This window comes from Salvelinus alpinus, chromosome 26 (assembly GCF_045679555.1).
Source record: "Salvelinus alpinus chromosome 26, SLU_Salpinus.1, whole genome shotgun sequence".
Classification (NCBI taxonomy): Eukaryota; Metazoa; Chordata; class Actinopteri; order Salmoniformes; family Salmonidae; genus Salvelinus; species Salvelinus alpinus.
This window is the reverse complement of record NC_092111.1, coordinates 638,357-657,301: the sequence shown is the minus strand read 5'-3', so window position 1 is coordinate 657,301 and position 18,945 is coordinate 638,357. Positions and strand designations below refer to the sequence as shown.

The window sequence follows — 18,945 nt, the reverse complement described above, 5'->3', positions numbered from 1 at the left end:
CTGCACGGAGGGGATCCTCCAAACAGCCAGTGTCCCTGTACAGAGGGAGGGGATTCTCTCAGCACCTAGCATCACTGCGCAGAGGGAGGAGATCTTCCGAGCATCAGGCCTCATCCCGTCACAGAGGGAGGGGATTCTTCCAGCATCTTCTATCACTGCGCAGAAGAAGAAGATCCTCAGAGCATCAGGCCTCATCCTTGCACAAAAGGAGTTGATCCTCCTGATGGCCAGTGTCACTGCGCAGAGGAAGGGAATCGTCCCAATGGCCAGCGTCCCTGCGCACAGGGAGGGGATTGTCCCAAAGGCAAGTGTCTCTGCTGAGAGGAATGCGATCCTCCAAACAGCCAGTGTACCTGCACAGAGGGAGGGGGTTCTCCCAGCAGCTAGCATCACTGTGCAGAGGGAGGAGATCCTCCGAGCATCAGGTCTCATCCCGTCACAGAGGGAGGGTATCCTCCCAACAGCCAGTGTCCCTGCACAGACGGAGGGTATCCTCCCAACAGCCAGTGTCCCTGCACAGAGGGAGGGGATCCTCCAAACAGCCAGTGTTCCTGTACAGAGGGAGGGGATTCTCTCAGCAGCTAACATCACTGCACAGAGGGAGGAGATCCTCCGAGCATCAGGCCTCATCCCGTCACAGAGGGAGGGTATCCTTCAAACAACCAGTGTCCCTGCACAGAGGGAGGGGGTTCTCCCAGCAGCTATAATCATTGCGCAGAGGGAGGAGATGTTCCGAGCATCAGGCCTCATCCCGTCACAGAGGGAAGGGATTCTTCCAGGATCTTCTATCACTGCGCAGAAGAAGAAGATCCTCAGAGCATCAGGCCTCATCCCTGCACAAAAGGAGTTGATCCTCCTGATGGCCAGTGTCACTGCGCAGAGGAAGAGAATCGTCCCAATGGCCACCGTCCCTGCGCACAATGAGGGGATTGTCCCAAAGGCTAGTGTCTCTGCTGAGAGGAATGGGATCCTCCAAACAGCCAGTGTACCTGCACAGAGGGAGGGGGTTCTCCCAGCAGCTAGCATCACTGTGCAGAGGGAGGAGATCCTCCGAGCATCAGGCCTCATCCCTGCACAGAGGGAGAGGATCCTCCAAACATCAAGTGTCCCTGCACAGAGGGAGGGGATCCTCCGAGCATCAGGCCTCATCCCTGCACAGAGGGAGTTGATCCTCCTGAAGGCCAGCGTCCCTGCGCACAGGGAGTGGATTGTCCCAAAGGCTAGTGTCCCTGCAGAGAGGGAGGAGATCTTCCTCACAACCAGTGTCCCTGTGAAGAATGGACACAATCATCCACAACCACCTCCCATCATCCCCATGGTGGCACCACTGTGGAAATGGGATGGTGGAGTGTGTACTCCACCTGTGGATTTCTATTCCAAGAGAAGAGGTCACTTAAACTTACCTAATTAGTAAAGAAATTACCATTGTGATAGTGTGAGAATTAGCTGTTATAAGTTAAATGTATGGCTCATGTGAGTGTATATCTGTAATACTTTCATGCATTTTCTACATAAAACAGGTTGAGCTCCATTTTACTTTGACATTTTAGTCATTTAGCAGACGCTCTTATCCAGAGCGACTTACAGTAGTGAGTGTATACATTTTCATACTCCAGTGAATCTCTCCAGGATTTCGCATGGATTTTTTTGATATTTGCGGATAAATATGCTAGATTTTGCAGCAACAATTATGACATTTTGCATAGCAATATGCAATTGTTTTGTCCAATTTGTTGCAAAAATGCGCTGACAAGGGAAAAAACTGTGTTGACGTGTGGCTTGATTGAATCATATTATGCAGTAAATGTGCGGTGATTGGTTGAAACTGCGAGCCCTCTTTTTGTACTGTGGTAATGGTTCAGTTCTATGCGATAATATTGTGATGTGACTATTTTATGCAGAAATAGTTTGGTGATTGGTCAAATTTGTAAGCCCTCTCATAATATGCGCTGAATTGTTGATTTTGCAACCAAAACAATGCGATCGCAGAGTCCTGGAGTAACCTCCCAGTAATCCCTGTGACTGCGTGTAGGTTAAGATTGGGTTGTAACAGAGTATCAGAGCCAGACGTTTCTACCTGTCAGCTAGTAATTGTTCTGTATGGTGACATGAGCAGAGTGGCCTGACTTCTCCCACTTATTACAGATGTCCGACTTAGATATGTTGAGCATCCTGCAATGATGTCCATCACCAAGCCGGAACACTCCGAGGCCAACCCTCAGTGCCAGACTGGCAGCCGGCCGGTGGCTGAGCCCGAGACCCCTGCTGTTCACAATAACAGTGGAGGCTGGCTCAGCTGGGTCTTTGGGAGTGGAAGAGTTAATAAGAAGGAGGTTCATCTACCTGAGGACAAAGACAGATCTGTAAGGAACTGGTTATTAACACTATATTCTATGTAGAGACAATTGAGTGGATTAAAACAAAACTATTGTGGCTTAATTCACATTGCTAATATCTTCTTCCTCAGATTGTCTGGGATCCAACTCTGCACAGATGGGTTAACAAAACTGAGCCCAAGGCTGAGGTACACACTTAAATTCAATGAAATTAAAAACAGTGAACAACCATTGTATTTCAACTGTGATAATATTACTAACAATTTGGAAAATGTGTTGATGTGTTTTACAGAACAAGTGTGTACCACCACCTCCACCGATGGGGACATATGGATATCAGGGGAACACTGGCAGTGTCCCCAAAGGAGTGAATCCTTACTCTATGAAAGCAGGTGAATATTGCCTTAGAATACATGTGGTTTAACCAAGACTGTGTCAGCCGATCATAGATGTCCCTGGTGGTCTCCTGCTAACAGCTTTCCCACTACCAGCAGGTCTATGGGGCAGCAGATACCCTACAATGCATTACAATGCTGGGACCAACTCAAAGCCTCCAAGCCATGGGCCTGGACTGCTTCCTAGACAGCTCTCTGGCTTGCTCCCTCCTTCACACGTTGACCTCATGGCACCAATGGTTGTGCCACCTGACACTCTACCCTACTGAGTTATGACTGGAAAATCCTTCCAAATTGTATCCATTCATCATTAACTGAGATTTTTCTTTAACATAGCAAGTGGCTGAAATAGCAAGGATGTTAACTATTTCTTATTTTTGTCCAACAGGCCATTTGCCCAGAGTGGATTTGCCATACATAGATTTTTTCAGCATAAAAAAGTATTAAAAGATGATCTTTTAATTAAATCTCTCCTTTGTGTCCTCATGTTCACATTAATTTGATGTGTTCTATCATCCTTTACAATGCTTATTGCTTCTGCATTGCTTTACAGACAAATATATATTATACACATATATTTTATTTTAGACATTACAAAAACATATTTTTTGGGATTTCCTACATTTACTTACTGTACAGACAAGTATATTTTATACATATATTTTTTTATTAACTACATTTTTTTATATATTCCATAGACAGAAATAAATATATTTAGATGCATTTTGAATTCCTAAATGTCAATATTTTATTTTCTGTGTCACGTGTTTATGCCCATTTATGTACCTCCTGTGTATGTTACCCTTCCAATGAGCTTATCATATAAACTACAACGCAAAAAGTATGGTTTACTTCACTTTTAATCATGTTAGCACAGGTAACAGCCGTTTACATTCTTTCTTTAGTTTTTCATTCTTACGTCGGTAAAATGCATCCAATTATAATTCAGTATGTTTACACATATGGATATTACAGTATCCAAACTGATATGCCATTTTTAGTTGTTTTTTTTAAACAGCGGGACACCACCCTCACCTTCGACCAGCTGTTGGACCTGTCCATTCGGCTGGATAACCTGCTGGCTACCCAAAGACGTCCAGACCTCTGCGACCATCTGGTCAGTGCCGGGTTTGTTCCTCTGGGGGTCGAGGCAGCAGGCAGGGCACTCTGGTGTCACCCCAGGTGAGCCGGCACCATTCTCACCCAGAGCCCTCTGTTGCACACATGTTTTTGTATGTTACTTTTCCTGAGTTTTCCCCGCATTCCCAGCATAGCGCTCGTCGATTCAGGCGCGGCTGGGAATTTTATAGACAGATAATTTGCCCATAGTTTAGGGATCCCCATTGTTCCAGTGGCTATGCCCTTCCCAGTTCACGCCTTAGTCGACCATTATGGTCAGGGTTGATTAGGGAGGCCACCGTTTCCGCTCAGTCTCTTCCTCATTGACTCTCTTGCGTTTCCCGTGGTACTAGATCTACCCTGGTTAGCCTGTCATGACCCCACTGTTTCATGGCAACGGAGGGCTCTCACGGGGTGGTCGCGAGAGTACTCGGGGAGGTGTCTAGGGGTTTCCGTTGGTGCTACTACAGTGGAAACTCCAGACCAGGTCTCCACCGTGCGCATTCCCCCCGAATATTCCGATTTGGCTCTCGCCTTCTCCAAAAAGAAGGCGACTCAATTACCACCCCATCGTTGTAGGGATTGTGCGATAAATCTCCTGGTAGACGCTGCACTTCCCAGGAGTCACGTGTATCCCCTGTCACAGGCGGAGACGGCGGCTATGGAAACATTTGTCTCCGAATATCTGCATCAGGGGTACATTCGGTCCTCCACTTGACCCGCCTCCTCAAGTTTATTTTTTGTGAAGAAGAAGGAGGGAGGTCTGCGCCCGTGTATTGCCTATCGAGCCCTAAACCAGATCACTGTGAAGTACAGTTACCCGCTACCTCTCATAGCCACAGCGATTGAGTCAATGCACGGGGCGCGCTTCTTCACCAAACTAGATCTCAGGAGCGCTTACAACCTGGTGCGTTTCCGGGAGGGAGACGAGTGGAAGACGGCGTTCAGTACTACCTCAGGGCATTATGAGTACCTCGTCATACCGTACGGGTTGATGAATGCTCCATCAGTCTTCCAAGCCTTTGTAGACAAGATTTTCAGGGACCTGCACGGGCAGGGGTAGTGGTGTATATTGATGACATTCTGATATACTCCGCTGCACGCGCGGAGCATGTGTCCCTGGTGCGCAGGCTGCTTGTTCGACTGTTGGAGCATGACCTGTACGTCAAGGCTGAGAAATGCCTGTTCTTCCAACAGTCTGTATCCTTCCTAGGGTACCGCATTTCCACGTCAGGGGTGGAGATGGAGAGTGACCACATTTCAGCCGTGCGTAATTGGCAGACTCCGACCACGGTAAAGGAGGTGCAGCGGTTCTTAGGGTTTGCCAATTACTACCGGAGGTTTATCCGGGGTTTTGGTCAGGTGGCGGCTCCCATTACCTCACTGCTGAAGGGGGGGCCGGTGCGTTTGCAGTGGTCGGCAGAGGCGGACAGAGCTTTCCTCCGTTTGAAGGCGCTGTTCACCGACGCTCCGGTGTTGGCACATCTTGACCCTCTTTGGCGTTCATAGTGGAGGTGGACGCATCCGAGGCTGGGGTTGGAGCCGTGCTCTCACAGCGCTCGGGTAAGCCACCGAAGCTCCGCCCCTGTGCTTTTTTTTCTAAGAAGCTCGGGCCGGCGGAGCAAAACTATGATGTGGGGGACAGGGAGCTGTTGGCTGTGTTTAAAGCCCTGAAGGTGTGGAGACACTGGCTCGAGGGGGCTAAGCACCCTTTCCTCATCTGGACTGACCACCGTAACCTGGAGTATATCCGAGCAGCTAGGAGACTGAATCCTCGTCAGGCAAGGTGGGCCATGTTTTTCACCAGATTCAGATTCACGATCTCGTATAGACCAGGTTCCCTTAACACTAAGGCTGACGCGCTGTCCCGTCTCTACGACACTGAGGATCGGACCATCAATCCTATTCCCATCATTCCGGCTGCTAGGCTGGTGGCACCGGTAGTATGGGAGGTGGACGCGGACAACGAGCGGGCACTAAGGGGGGAACTGCGCCTCCACAGTGCCCGGAGGGTCGTAGGTACGTGCCGCTTGCTGTCCGTGATCAATTGATTCGGTGGGCTCATAGTCTACCCTCGTCGGGTCACCCGGGGATTTTGAGGACAGTGCGGGGTCTTAGGGGGAAGTACTGGTGGCCCAACTTAGTTAAGGACGTGCGAGTCTATGTTTCCTCCTGTTCGGTGTGTGCCCAGAGCAAGGCTCCTAGGCACTTGCTTAGAGGGAAGTTACTACCCCTCCCCATTCCACAACGGCCGTGGTCTCATCTATCGGTGGATTTCCTCACTGATCTTCCCCCGTCTCAGGGAAACACGGCGATCCTGGTCGTTGTGGATCGGTTCTCTAAGTCCTGCCGTCTTATCTTGTTGCCCGGTCTCCCTACGGCCCTACCGACTGCGGAAGCTCTGTTCACCCACGTCTTCTGGCACTACAGGGTGCCCGAGGACATCGTTTATGATCAGGGTCCCCAGTTCACATCCCGAGTGTGGAAGGCGTTTATGGAACGTCTGGGGGTCTCGGTCAGCCTGACCTCGGGGTATCACCCGGAGAGTAATGGGCAGGTGGAGAGAGTGAACCAGGAGGTGGGTAGGTTTCTGCGGTCGTTTTGCCAGGACCGGCCAGGGGAATGGGCGAGATACGTCCCCTGGGCTGAAATGGCCCAGAACTCACTCCGCCACTCCTCCACCAACATGTCACCGTTTCAGTGCGTGTTGGGCTACCAGCCGGTCCTGGCACCGTGGCATCAGAGCTAGACCGAGGCTCCAGGGGTGGAGGAGTGGGTGCAGCGCTCTAAGGAGACCTGGAGGGCCGTCCAGAAATCACTAAGACAGGCGAGTGGACAGCAGAAGAGGAGTGCTGACCGTCACCGCAGTGAGGCCCCCGTGTTCGCACCGGGGGACAGGGTCTGGCTCTCAACCCGAAACCTGCCCCTCCGCCTGCCCTGCCGGAAGCTGGGTCCGCAGTGTGTGGGGCCATTCAAAGTCCTGAGGAGGATAAACGAGGTGTGTTATCGATTACTACTTCCTTCGTATTATCGTATTAACCCCTCGTTTCATGTGTCTCTCCTCAGGCCGGTGGTAGCTGGTCCCCTGCAGGACGGTGAGGTTCCGGAGGTCCCTCCGCCCCCTCTGGACATCGAGGGGTCCCCGGCGTACACGATATGGTCCATTCTGGACTCAAGATGCCGGGTGAGGGGCCTGCAGTACCTCGTGGACTGGGAGGGGTACGGGCCGGAGGAGAGGTGCTGGGTCCCGGTGGGGGACATATTGGATCCATCTATGCTGAGGGAATTCCATCGCCTCCATTCGGATCGCCCAGTGCCTCGCCCTCCGGGTCGTCCTCGAGGCCGGTGTCGGCAGGGTGGGGTACTGTCACGAATATCACCGAAGGTGGCTCCTCTTCCCGTTCGGGTGGCGCTAGGCAGTCGTTGTCGCCGGTCTACTAGCTGCTACCGATCCCTTTTTCCCTTTTTGTTTTGTTGGGTCTAATTGGTTTCACCTGTTCCTTGTTTGGGGTTTTGGGTTGGGGTTATTTAAGTTCAGTTAGCCCGCCTGTGTTCGTGTGGGATTGTTTTGCTGTATTTGGTATAGGAGTGTTTCTGTTTTTTGGATTGTCCGCTGTACAGCGTATGTGCCTGTGTAGTACATTATTTTGGAGTGTTTTACGCCTGTGTTCGGCGTCACCCTCTTTGTGCCGGTTATTGTAAGGAATAAAGTGTTTTTTTCCGAATCCTCTGCTCTCTGCACCTGACTCCACACCCATCACTCTACGCATCGTTACATTACCAACATTATTCTAGGGAAGTGAGGCACTGAGCCTACCAAAGATTTTGTGCCTGAGCCTCATTTACATTCTCTATTTTACCATTTTGTTTAATTTCACTTTGTTGTCACTAGCAATAGATTGTATAGCTGTGTCACAGTCCCCTTTAAAACTAAATCCATTTTACAATGGCTGTACTTGAACTCAACATGATTGAGTTGCATAGAAAAGTAGCAGATTCAACATCCTTTTGACTATCTGGAGATATGCCAACACAATCAGTGCTTGTTTACAGTTTGGTGATTTACAAAAACAAAAGTGTTTGGGGTTTCTTGTGCTGTGTGACACATTCTTCACCATATTTACCTTTCACTGCATTTCTCCTCCCCCCTCTGTGTTTGGTGTTTTTGTATCAGTTAGTTTAGTCTGACTGTTGCACCGACTTAAATTTGTGCTGTCATCCTCATCTCCTATTTCATTACATATGGGTAACTCAACCTATTCCTCAATCTGATTAACTAAACTGAGGCTGAGGCTGACTAACAAAACCTCCATTCTTGTCCCACATATTCCTAAGATTTTTGACACCATGTTTAGTGACAATTGGTTTTCCAATTGGCCATTGCAAGGTTTTGTCAACTTCCTCACAAAATTGGAAATCACATTTTTCATTATGCTGCATAATGGAATGTATTGCCATTGAAGTATGATGACAATCCCAAAATGCATTTTTGTCCCCCCCCCCTACACACAGACAATTTGAGTCTTAACTTTCTGATCGTTCACAACATCCATGCCACCCCCATACAATTTATGCTTCAGATTTGGTGGTTCAAGAGCCTTATTTTAATTTACCATCTGTTGTGTCAAATTATTCTTATCTATGCATTTATCAGTTATGCATTTATGCATTTTATTCCAGTATATTGTTGTTAAATCATTATTATATAGGTTAGATCTATGGATAGTATAGCCTATAATTGTCTGTGAAACAGGTAGGCCTACCTCTTTTTCTTAAATAGGCTCGAACACAAAGCCCTCTTGTTATAAAGTCAAATTAAAATGAAGACCCTAGTGAGTAATCCCAACCCCACTTTATTTCAGCATCCAGAATAGTTGTTTCTATTTAAGCCAATATGTAATTTATAGGCCTATAGTGCAGGGCTAGGCAACCATGGGCCTGGAGTGCCGCAGACCCTTCATGTTTTTGATTTACCAACCTGGAACAGCGGGTGTGTTGGAAATAGGGTGCTATTTCGGACACAAGCATAGATATGATGCATTATGATGTGACCGTAGAAATAGAATCACTAGAAAGGATAGAGCCTCTGACCATGGCAATTTGACTGGTAAACTGAACTGTACACCTGACATGATGTTCTGGTGATTCTATTTCTATGCATATGATGCATTATGATGTGACAATGAGTGTTGGGTTAATGGTGCTTTCAAGGCAAGTGATCTTGGTCAAATCATGACCTCCATGGTCTTTAGGTCGGAAAGTTGGAGCTCTAAAAAGATGCCAGAGTTTCCGACTTTATTAATTTAATTTTTAGTCATTTGTTTGTGATATCCAATTGGTAGTTACGATCTAGTCTCATCGCTGCAACTTCCCAACGGGCTCGGGAGAGGTAAAGGTCGAGTCAGGAGTCCTCCGAAACATGACACGCCAAGCCGCTTCTGACTTGGAAATCCAAGTTGGATGACTGTTGAAAACAATTTTTCCCTGTCGGAGTTAGTTTTTTTCCCCCGGTTGTCTTGAACGCACTGAAGTCGGAAGTCAGAGAGTTCCCAGTTGTTTTCAACACGGCTAAAGGCGACACAGTAGGTGACATCCAAACATGACTTTGTGCTGTCTTTCAGGAGTCAGAGGTCAGTGGGAATGACCTCACCCTCATAGACCTGGATGACCCCATCAATGACGGTGATATTATGAAGGAAGACAGGTAAGTGATTTACACTAATGACACATTTGTGACTGGTTACAGGATCACATAGGCCTACAAATACAGATTCTGTAGTAGGTCAAAGGTCCTATGGAGAGGTAGGCCCAGAGCCATGTATTTAGAGAGATGGGACATCTATCTGCATTATGTTGCATTTACATCAATATGTATACATTATATGACACAGTATAATCAAAGATATCCATATGAGAGCTGGCTCCCCATGCGCAATATTGACATTTTAAACAATAATATGTAACTGAACATCTATTTTATAGTTGACTTATTGGGTAAATGAAATGCTCAAAGGCGCTAACATGGAGTCCTTTCTAAAAGTTTGCCAAATTCTCTAAATACTGTATATACCTCTGGATAGGCCGAGTCATCTCAGAGTATTGGAACCATATAATTCGAGTGATTCTATTCTAATTCTAGAATGATTCATTCTACTTCTATGATTCTAATTCTATAATTGGAACACATCCTCACACTCACATTATAGCACATTATAGTGACCTTAGAGAGATTCCTTTTTCTGTATCTAGATCTGATAAAGATCACAGAGAGGTTGAGAGACAGACCACGTTGGAAGAGGCTGTTCTAGAGACAGATATCCAAACTCTGTCACTAGAGGCTGAAGGAGAGATTGAGATGCAGGAGGCTGATCTGAAGACAGATGGCACGTCTCAGTCACAGAAGGTTGAAGGAGAGATTGAGTTGGACGATGCTGTTGCCATCCCACCTCAGTCACAGGAGGTTGAAGGAGAGAGTGAGTTGGACGATGCTGTTGTCATCCCATCTCAGTCACAGGAGGTATGATGTATTGTGTTTTGTGTTTTAATGACGCATTGAAGATTAAAATGACAAATTAATTTTCAAAGCTTGAGCTAGTAAAGGTCTTCTAATCTAGGAGGCCAAAGGTGAGAGTGAGTTGAAGCAGGTTGATCTGAAGACAGCCACATCAACTCTGACACTGGAGGTCGAAGGAGAGAGTGTGATGCAGGAGAGTGATGATCTACAAACAGCCGGGACATCTCAATCCCAGGAGACTGAACGAGTGGCAAAGGTAAATGCTTCCAGATAACAGTGTGTGTGTACATTTCTGTTTGTGCATGCAGACAGTAGTTCGTAAACAGACATTGCATTAACAGTGCTATGGCGAATTTGATTGAATTCCAGCCTAAGTCTGCTTTCTGTCGTCCCCATCAGGCTGCAGTGGTGACCTTCACTAGCGTGACCCGCAAGGCTGCAGCCTCCCAGACCAGCCTCACCCTCAGCAGGGGAAAGAGAAGCTACCCAGACCTACACACCTTTGTGCAGGACATGAAGGATGGGTAAGTTGCTCTTTGGCTTCCCCATGCATCCCCTAGATATGTTCCCTATTAGAGCCTTGGTCAACAATAGTTCAGTATTTAAGGAATAGGGGCCATTTGGGACGCACCCATAGGGACAATCTCAATTGCATACTCTCTTCTCGCCTCCTTCTCAAAACCCATTGGATGAGAAAGCCCTCCCTTTTGACCTTCTCGTCCAATGGGTTTTGAGAAGGAGGTGATGAGTCTCGGACAAATACAAGGGACTCAACTGACCAATCAGGGATGTTTGGATGTGGCCTAGTTCCGTAGAGGTCCATCCATAATGTAATCTAAGAGAATAGAGGTAATGTCATGTAGTTTAATTGTGTACCTTTATTTATTTACTTTTCAGCCATTGGAATCTGCTGAGTGAGAATATGCGTGCCGGGGTGAGTTATAGTCACTTCTAAAGTAGTTCATGTTGGTAAGGTGGACCAAACATTCCAAACTCTTATTGGTGGAAATCGTGCAGGACCTTTAATTCAGAGGTTCCCAAACTTTTTCACTCAGGCCCCCCTTTCCAGCATTGGGGAACATCCTGAACCACTGCTTTAATTGACTAGCTTGAGTAAACACATGGTGCAGCAGTGCAGCTCCGTTAACAAACTAACTCTGTATGGTCTTTTAACATTTCAGATGAGCAGACATGAGTTTAGTGCCAGGTGCATGGATATCACAAATTGGGTGATGGAGTCTACATCCACTGTGGTCATTCCCGCCCTTGACCTCACCATGCAGATAGAGTGCTCTGATTCGTCAAGCTCTTCTGGATCAGGAAGTAATGAGGCAAGAGAAGTGACCTCTCTTGGCCGCAGCGTCAGATTCAGCTTTAGTGGAGGACCCAGTAGGCGCACCAGTTCTAGAACCACTTGCAGCACACGAACTCCCACCCCTTTTCCCTCCTCTCACAGGTACTTACCCCTATCATCTTCTCTCATTGGTACCTACCCCTATCCCTTCCTCTCACAGGTACCTACCCCCTTTCCCTCCTCTCACAGGTACCTACCCCTTTTCCCTCCTCTCACAGGTACCTACCCCTTTTCCCTCCTCTCACAGGTACCTACCCCTTTTCCCTCCTCTCACAGGTACCTACCCCTATCCCCTCCTCTCACAGGTACCTACCCCTTTTCCCTCCTCTCACAGGTACCTACCCCTATCCCCTCCTCTCACAGGTACCTACCCCTTTTCCCTCCTCTCACAGGTACCTACCCCTATCCCCTCCTCTCACAGGTACTTACCCCTATCCCCTCCTCTCATAGGTACTTACCCCTTTCCCCTCCTCTCATAGGTACTTACCCCTTTCCCCTCCTCTTCTTGTAGGTCTTTCTAAAAACATTATTCCCATGTCCCTTGTTATAAGTACAAATATCCATTCCAGATCCACTTAGTGAGAAATACTACTTAGATACTTCCAAATTCTTGGATCATATTTTGTATTTTGTTACCATGAAATGGCACATTTCTGTTGTGCATTCTACAGGTCCATGACCTCTTTGCTGAGTGAGGACGAAGAGCGATATGTCTCCTCTCCTGAGGGTGGTGATAGAGAGATGAGACACAGACCCCACTCAGCACCACTGAGATATGTGTTTGGAATCTCTGAGGATTCTGTCTTCAACATGGTCCAGAGCGGCCAGTCGCAGAGTGACATCGTACTGTCGTCCAGTTGGAGTAGACGGGAGAAATACAGACCTGTCAAAAAACCAACGGACACCAGGTTTATGATGGGTATTGTAGAGTTGGTTATGAACCTTCTCAACTCCAGATTGGCTGAGCTAATGCGAAGTCTCAGTCAGGGAACTCTAGGTCCGCTGTCTGGTAGTATCTCAGCAAGTCAGCAGTTTGCCCAAGAGATGCTAAGCATGGTGTCTGCTAAGATGTATTCCCATGCCATAGAGCATATTGCGCACGGCCACAAGTCTCCCCTTGAGTTAGAGAGGGAGCTTGAGGCCATATTGGGTCCTCTGGCTGGACAGGTTATAGTCATCATCATAGATAGCATCTTCAAGGCTAAAGCCAACGGAGGAAACAAGGGGCGAGCGACCAGCCCCTTTACCTATTTTCTCACTGCCATTTCGGCAGAAGTACAAAGCCTAGTTGTTCAGAGATCGGCTAGTAGACCGTCCACCAGACTGTCCAACAACGACCCACTGCTGAACATTTCCAAGTCAAAGGTCTTAAGATCAGTTCTGCTCAAAATGGCAGAACTCTTTGGTCAAGGTCCAAGTGAAACCTGTCTAGTTCCACTAGTCCAGAGTCAGTCCGACAACTCTATTTGCGACTGGACTCTGAATGCAGGCACCATTCATCCAAGTCAATTTCTGTCCAACAACAGAATGACAGAAGTGTCATCCGATGTTGTGGATCTTGTACTTGAGGTTTTTGGGATAACAGGATTTTTGGATAGCAGGAGCCCGTCAAGGCCACAGAGTGCCTGCTCCTACAACTCAGCTAGTGGAGCAATAGATATGAGAGCTCTTGCTGGGGACTTGGTCAGACAGGTGTCTGTCAAACTCAGACCCTTTGTCTCTGAGAGTCAACTCTCCACCATGTCCATGACAGATCTGTCATCATCTATTTCTGACTCCACCTTGAAGCAGTTGTGTTGTAGCTCTGCTGTTGCTGCAGCAACTGTCTGTCAAGCAATCAAAACGGAGCTCGAGAGCCAGAGACCTACCAACCTGTCAGCCAGAGACCTACTATCGTCTCTGGTAGAGACCATTGAGGACATGGATATCTCTGACGTCCTCCAGGGCCCGTCGGCCATTTTGGAGGAGGCTGCTATGATAAAGCACCCAGAGATGTCCACCTCGATAATATACAGGTCTTTGCTTCTCGACTCATCTCTCGCCTCCTCTAACATGGTCACTGAGAGCATTATCTTCAACAGTCCACGCCCATCAGAGGAGAATGTGAGTGTTCAGAAGGTGCTCCCTGCTGATAAAGTTGACATCCTCCATGGTCAACCAGTGGAGGAGTATATCGTCAAAGCTGAGCAATGCATCACTCAGGTCATTCAGGATGCAGCTGTCACATATACTGGCGTGCTGGATAAAACCGACACTTGTGGGAAACTGTCGGAAGTTCTGTCTGTCTGTGTTTCCGCGGAGAATATTGAGGAAGCATCCTCTGATCTATTTGGTGGAATTATTTCCGACCTGCATGAGGTATCTGAGGTCAATAAGGCCTCCATGCGTACGAAATCAGGTCGCAAAATGTTCTGGGTGGAAGTGAGTTCAGGTTCCCAGAAGATTTATACCAAAACCCTGGACAAACTGAGGAAGCTTTTCACCTCTCACCTTCTCACTGAGGGAAAAAATACTCCTGTGCAAATTGAGCTCTATGACACTGGACTACTTGTAACTGAGACCACTGTGGAGGTATCTCCTGTACAGAAGACAGACAGTAATACCTCTTCTATGTCCTCAGCCTCAGCCCACCAGCTCACCCTCGACACCTGCACTAAAGGGGTCATCAAACAGGTGATCTCGGTGCTGAGGTTGGAGACTTCAAAGGAAGACCGCTTCGCTTCCGTTGGGGAGAACACGTTAAATGCGTCCTTCGACTTCAACCAGAAGTTGGACTCGATAATTTCGAAATTGGAGGACCTCAGCATTTCGAGTGACGTGACGTCAGCCGAGATTGCCACGCTCACGCGATCTCGTAGTGCAGCCAGCAGAACCTCTAACATTTCCATGCAGAGCTTTCACAGTGCTGAGTTCCGAGCTAAGGCCAAACAGATTGTGCGTGAGGCCATTCTCAGAGCTGCTAGCGAAGCCAACTGTTCTTTGCCACAGAGCATGCCTAGCATCACCTTCTCACACCATGTGGTTTCTACAACTGAAGATATAGTGAATATGGTCATGCAAGACCTTGAAAGTGTATCCCAGTACACAGTGGAGGACGCAGACTCCTTCCCACTAGGAGAGAAAAAGCTGCAGTCCCAACTCAATCCCAGAGTTGTCTTTGACAACTCATTTTTTGCTGCTCAAATCATGTACCACAGAGTAAAGGATAGACTGAACGTCTTTTTGTCTTTTCCACCCGTGTCAGTCACCACAGCCAAAGATGTGCTGGACTTCACCCCTGTGGAGACACTCAGATGTTCGAAGTCCCCTGACACTGCTCTTGTTAAGGACAGGAGCCGCCCGCCGTCTGTGAGAAGTGAGAAGCCATTTTCAAAAGTCAGTTTGACTAAAAGATTTAAAGCCCTTGTGTCTTCGAGTGGCTCCTCCACAGACCACCATGTAATTGACACATGCAGTGAGGATGTCAGTCTGCCCACCAGGAGTATGTCAGTTGTGAGCGACACCAGTTTGAAGAGAGCCTCTCCTCTCCATGGTTGTGGATTGAGTGAAAGTTGTGAACCTCTTGTGGCTCTACAAGACGGAACAGTGGCATTCAGCCAAGAAGGCTTTAGCTAAACTGCAATGAAGACACTCAGCTTGATCCTAAATGTGATAAAGTGCAGATTGGCCAACTCTGAGAGTTCATCTGTTGGGAAGAATGCAAGTGAGGAATGTCTGATAGCCACTAACATGTTAGACTCTACTGGAGAGCCTTGACCTGTTGCCTGACATGAGCGCTGCCGATGAGATCACAAGGACAGAATGCCATACCTCTAACGCAATGGACAAGACAGGTTCACAGTCAGCGCTTGTGAGCCAACAAGAAATTAACATATCTGACACCGGTATCATAGTGAAAACTATAATGGACACATTGAAGACAGACGACCCAGAGATGACTTCAGCAGAAGAAAATCTGGATAGGCTTCTGTCAATTGAAGCCCTTCAAGATGCGTCTGGCAACCTGATCGCAAAGGTCCATGGTCTCATTCAGGAGATAACCATAAGACGCCAGCTTCAATCCATGACTGGCCACAGAAGCCTCTCTCAACCAGCGCTGCCAAATCCAGCACTGAGGAAGCTGTCAAAGGACGATGCGTCAGAGCTCGTTTACAGCTTTGCCCACACTTCTGTTAGCAGACTCCTGGGGCAGTGTTTGGGTAGGCCTATGCCACCCACTGCTGACAGGGTTTTGGATCAGGTCATCAAGTTGATGACAGACATGGTGATGCACAGTCTGACTGATCTGTCCAAGTCTGCAATGGAGGGTGGTAAGTGAAAGTACCTCTTTTCATCTGCATAGGACTTCATTGTAACATGATGCTCAATACATTGCGTTTTATGATGTGAACTTTGCTGGTTGTGTCCAAAATGGCACCTTCTTCCATGTTTAGTGCACTACTTTTGACCAGAGCCAGACCCTATGGGCCCTGTTCAAAAGTTGTGCACTATAAAGGGAAGAGAATGCCTTTTGGAACGCAGTGACTGCTTTCCATTGTTGCGTCCTCTTCTCCCAGTTATTGTACCCAGGTCAGTCACACCAGCTTGCTCTTCTTATTTAGACACCAGCAATGCCGCAAGTGACATCACTCATGGCGTTGTGGCTGACCTTAATGCTACTGAGGAATTCCCCGCCAGGGGCCTTAGCCCGGCTGATGTAAAGGCTGACGGCATGGCCCGCCTTCCCTCTGCCAGAGGGGAAGAGACTAAGAAGAACAGGAAGTGGCGCTTCCTACCCAAAATTGGCAAGATTCCAAAGATCAGGATGAAGGTAGGGGGCTCAGTTTTTGGAGATTACCTCTGTAAGGCAGGGCTGAAATGTACCCTACAGATTCACTAAACTAAACCTAATGTCTCTCAGCATTAGAACAATGCTGTTGTCATTGTCTTTAGGAGGTTGAGAGAGGCCGCTGTAATACAATCCTAATACACATGGGAGAGAGTCAATGGCTGTGTCCCAAATTGCACCCTATTCCCTATATAGTGCACTACTTTTGACCAGAGCACTATGGGCCCTTGTCAAAAGTAGTGCCTTACGTAGCCAATAGGGTGCATTTAGGGATGCATACCATATATTTTACACAGGCTCAGTTGTCCTGATGTGTTTTGTCAACAGCTGTTCAAGACAAAAGGGGAACCGAAGAGCCACCCTGAACAGGATGCGCTGCCTACCAAATGTCTCAGAGAGACTCGTATTTCACAGAGTAAGTGATAGGCATCGATAATGTCATATTGATGTATCACCCTATGGCCAGCTTGTTAAAACAGTGACTACAGATACAGGCGGACAGACAGACGGATAGACAGGCAGACAGACAGACAAACACACACGTTCATTTTCTGATTATGAAATATTCTTATCACAGATGCTGAGTGTGAGGTTCCAGAGCTTCCATCTACTTCCCCACCCAAGGAGGACCTGACAACCACACTGGCCCCTGCTCCCCAGGAGTCCCAGTCCCGTAAACGCCCTCTCATAGTCAGGGTGTTACGAGCTATCTCCAGAGCCGTCTCCAAACCATTCAGAGGAGCTTTTGGGAAGAAGAATTAGCCAAATGCCTGATTTTATTACTATTTTAATCAGAGCCTTTATTTAATAAAACATTACTGCATTGATTTCTATCTATAGTAGTCTTACTGTTTGTGCAAGATAATGGTAAAGTACTTCAAACCACATAGTCAAACGTATTTATAGTGAAGCACTTCATATATGTTTTATTTTATTTATCCTTCATTTAACTAGGCAAGTCAGTTAAGAACAAATTATTATTTACAATGACGGCCTACCCCGGCAGAACCTGGATGGATAAGATGAACAGAGAACACTTTGTAACACTTTCTATGAAGCCCAAATCTATCATGCATACACTCAAGTTTACTCATCATTGGGAAAGGTAGGCCAAAAGGCCTTTACTTATCATTGGGAAAGGTAGGCCAAACGGCCTTTACTCATCATTGGGAAAGGTAGGCCAAACGGCCTTTACTCATCATTGGGAAAGGTAGGCCAAACGGCCTTTACTAATCATTGGGAAAGGTAGGCCAAACGGTCTTTACTTATCATTGGGAAAGGTAGGCCAAACGGCCTTTACTCATCATTGGGAAAGGTAGGCCAAACGGCCTTTACTCATCATTGGGAAAGGTAGGCCAAACGGCCTTTACTCATCATTGGGAAAGGTAGGCCAAACGGCCTTTACTCATCATTGGGAAAGGTAGGCCAAACGGCCTTTACTCATCATTGGGAAAGGTAGGCCAAACGGTCTTTACTAATCATTGGGAAAGGTAGGCCAAACGGCCTTTACTTATCATTGGGAAAGGTAGGCCAAACGGCCTTTACTTATCATTGGGAAAGGTAGGCCAAACGGTCTTTACTTATCATTGGGAAAGGTAGGCCAACCGGCCTTTACTCATCATTGGGAAAGGTAGGCCCAACGGCCTTTACTTATCATTGGGAAAGGTAGGCCAAACGGTCTTTACTTATCATTGGGAAAGGTAGGCCAAACGGTCTTTACTTATCATTGGGAAAGGTAGGCCAAACGGCCTTTACTTATCATTGGGAAAGGTAGGCCAAACGGTCTTTACTTATCATTGGGAAAGGTAGGCCAAACGGCCTTTACTCATCATTGGGAAAGGTAGGCCAAACGGCCTTTACTCATCATTGGGAAAGGTAGGCCAAACGGCCTTTACTCATCATTGGGAAAGGTAGGCCAAACGGCCTTTACTCATCATTGGGAAAGGTAGGCCAAACGACCTTTACTCATCATTGGGAAAGGTAGGCCAAACGGCCTTTACTTATCATTGGGAAAGGTAGGCCAAACGGTCTTTACTTATCATTGGGACAGGTAGGCCAAACGACCTTTACTCATCATTGGGAAAGGTAGGCCCAACGGCCTTTAATCATCATTGGGAAAGGTAGGCCAAACGGTCTTTACTTATCATTGGGAAAGGTAGGCCAAACGGTCTTTACTTATCATTGGGAAAGGTAGGCCAAACGGCCTTTACTTATCATTGGGAAAGGTAGGCCAAACGGCCTTTACTCATCATTGGGAAAGGTAGGCCAAACGGTCTTTACTCATCATTGGGAAAGGTAGGCCAAACGGCCTTTACTCATCATTGGGAAAGGTAGGCCAAACGGCCTTTTCTCATCATTGGGAAAGGTAGGCCAAACGGCCTTTACTCATCATTGGGAAA

General features: G+C 47.4%; 3 protein-coding genes across 3 annotated transcripts; all 3 read left to right on the top strand.

Moving 5' to 3' along the window:
- The first annotated feature begins 12 nt into the window (after positions 1-12).
- Positions 13-7,534, top strand: LOC139554397 (microtubule-actin cross-linking factor 1, isoforms 6/7-like). The gene is made up of 6 exons (XM_071367145.1): positions 13-1,388; positions 2,146-2,363; positions 2,468-2,524; positions 2,629-2,728; positions 2,828-3,913; positions 6,917-7,534. The coding sequence occupies exons 1-5, from the start codon at positions 224-226 to the stop codon at positions 2,998-3,000; spliced, it is 1,713 nt and encodes a 570-aa protein (XP_071223246.1). The 5' UTR covers positions 13-223; the 3' UTR covers positions 3,001-3,913; positions 6,917-7,534.
- Positions 7,535-9,423: 1,889 nt separating this feature from the next.
- LOC139554396 (serine-rich adhesin for platelets-like) lies at positions 9,424-15,363 on the top strand. The gene is made up of 7 exons (XM_071367144.1): positions 9,424-9,554; positions 10,100-10,367; positions 10,465-10,620; positions 10,764-10,888; positions 11,262-11,298; positions 11,546-11,820; positions 12,390-15,363. Exons 1-7 carry the CDS (start codon positions 9,541-9,543, stop codon positions 15,331-15,333), a joined length of 3,819 nt encoding a protein of 1,272 aa, XP_071223245.1. The 5' UTR covers positions 9,424-9,540; the 3' UTR covers positions 15,334-15,363.
- Positions 15,364-16,043: 680 nt separating this feature from the next.
- On the top strand, positions 16,044-17,373 carry LOC139554384 (uncharacterized). The gene is made up of 3 exons (XM_071367132.1): positions 16,044-16,528; positions 16,874-16,961; positions 17,124-17,373. The coding sequence occupies exons 1-3, from the start codon at positions 16,181-16,183 to the stop codon at positions 17,306-17,308; spliced, it is 621 nt and encodes a 206-aa protein (XP_071223233.1). The 5' UTR covers positions 16,044-16,180; the 3' UTR covers positions 17,309-17,373.
- The last annotated feature ends 1,572 nt before the right edge of the window (positions 17,374-18,945 follow it).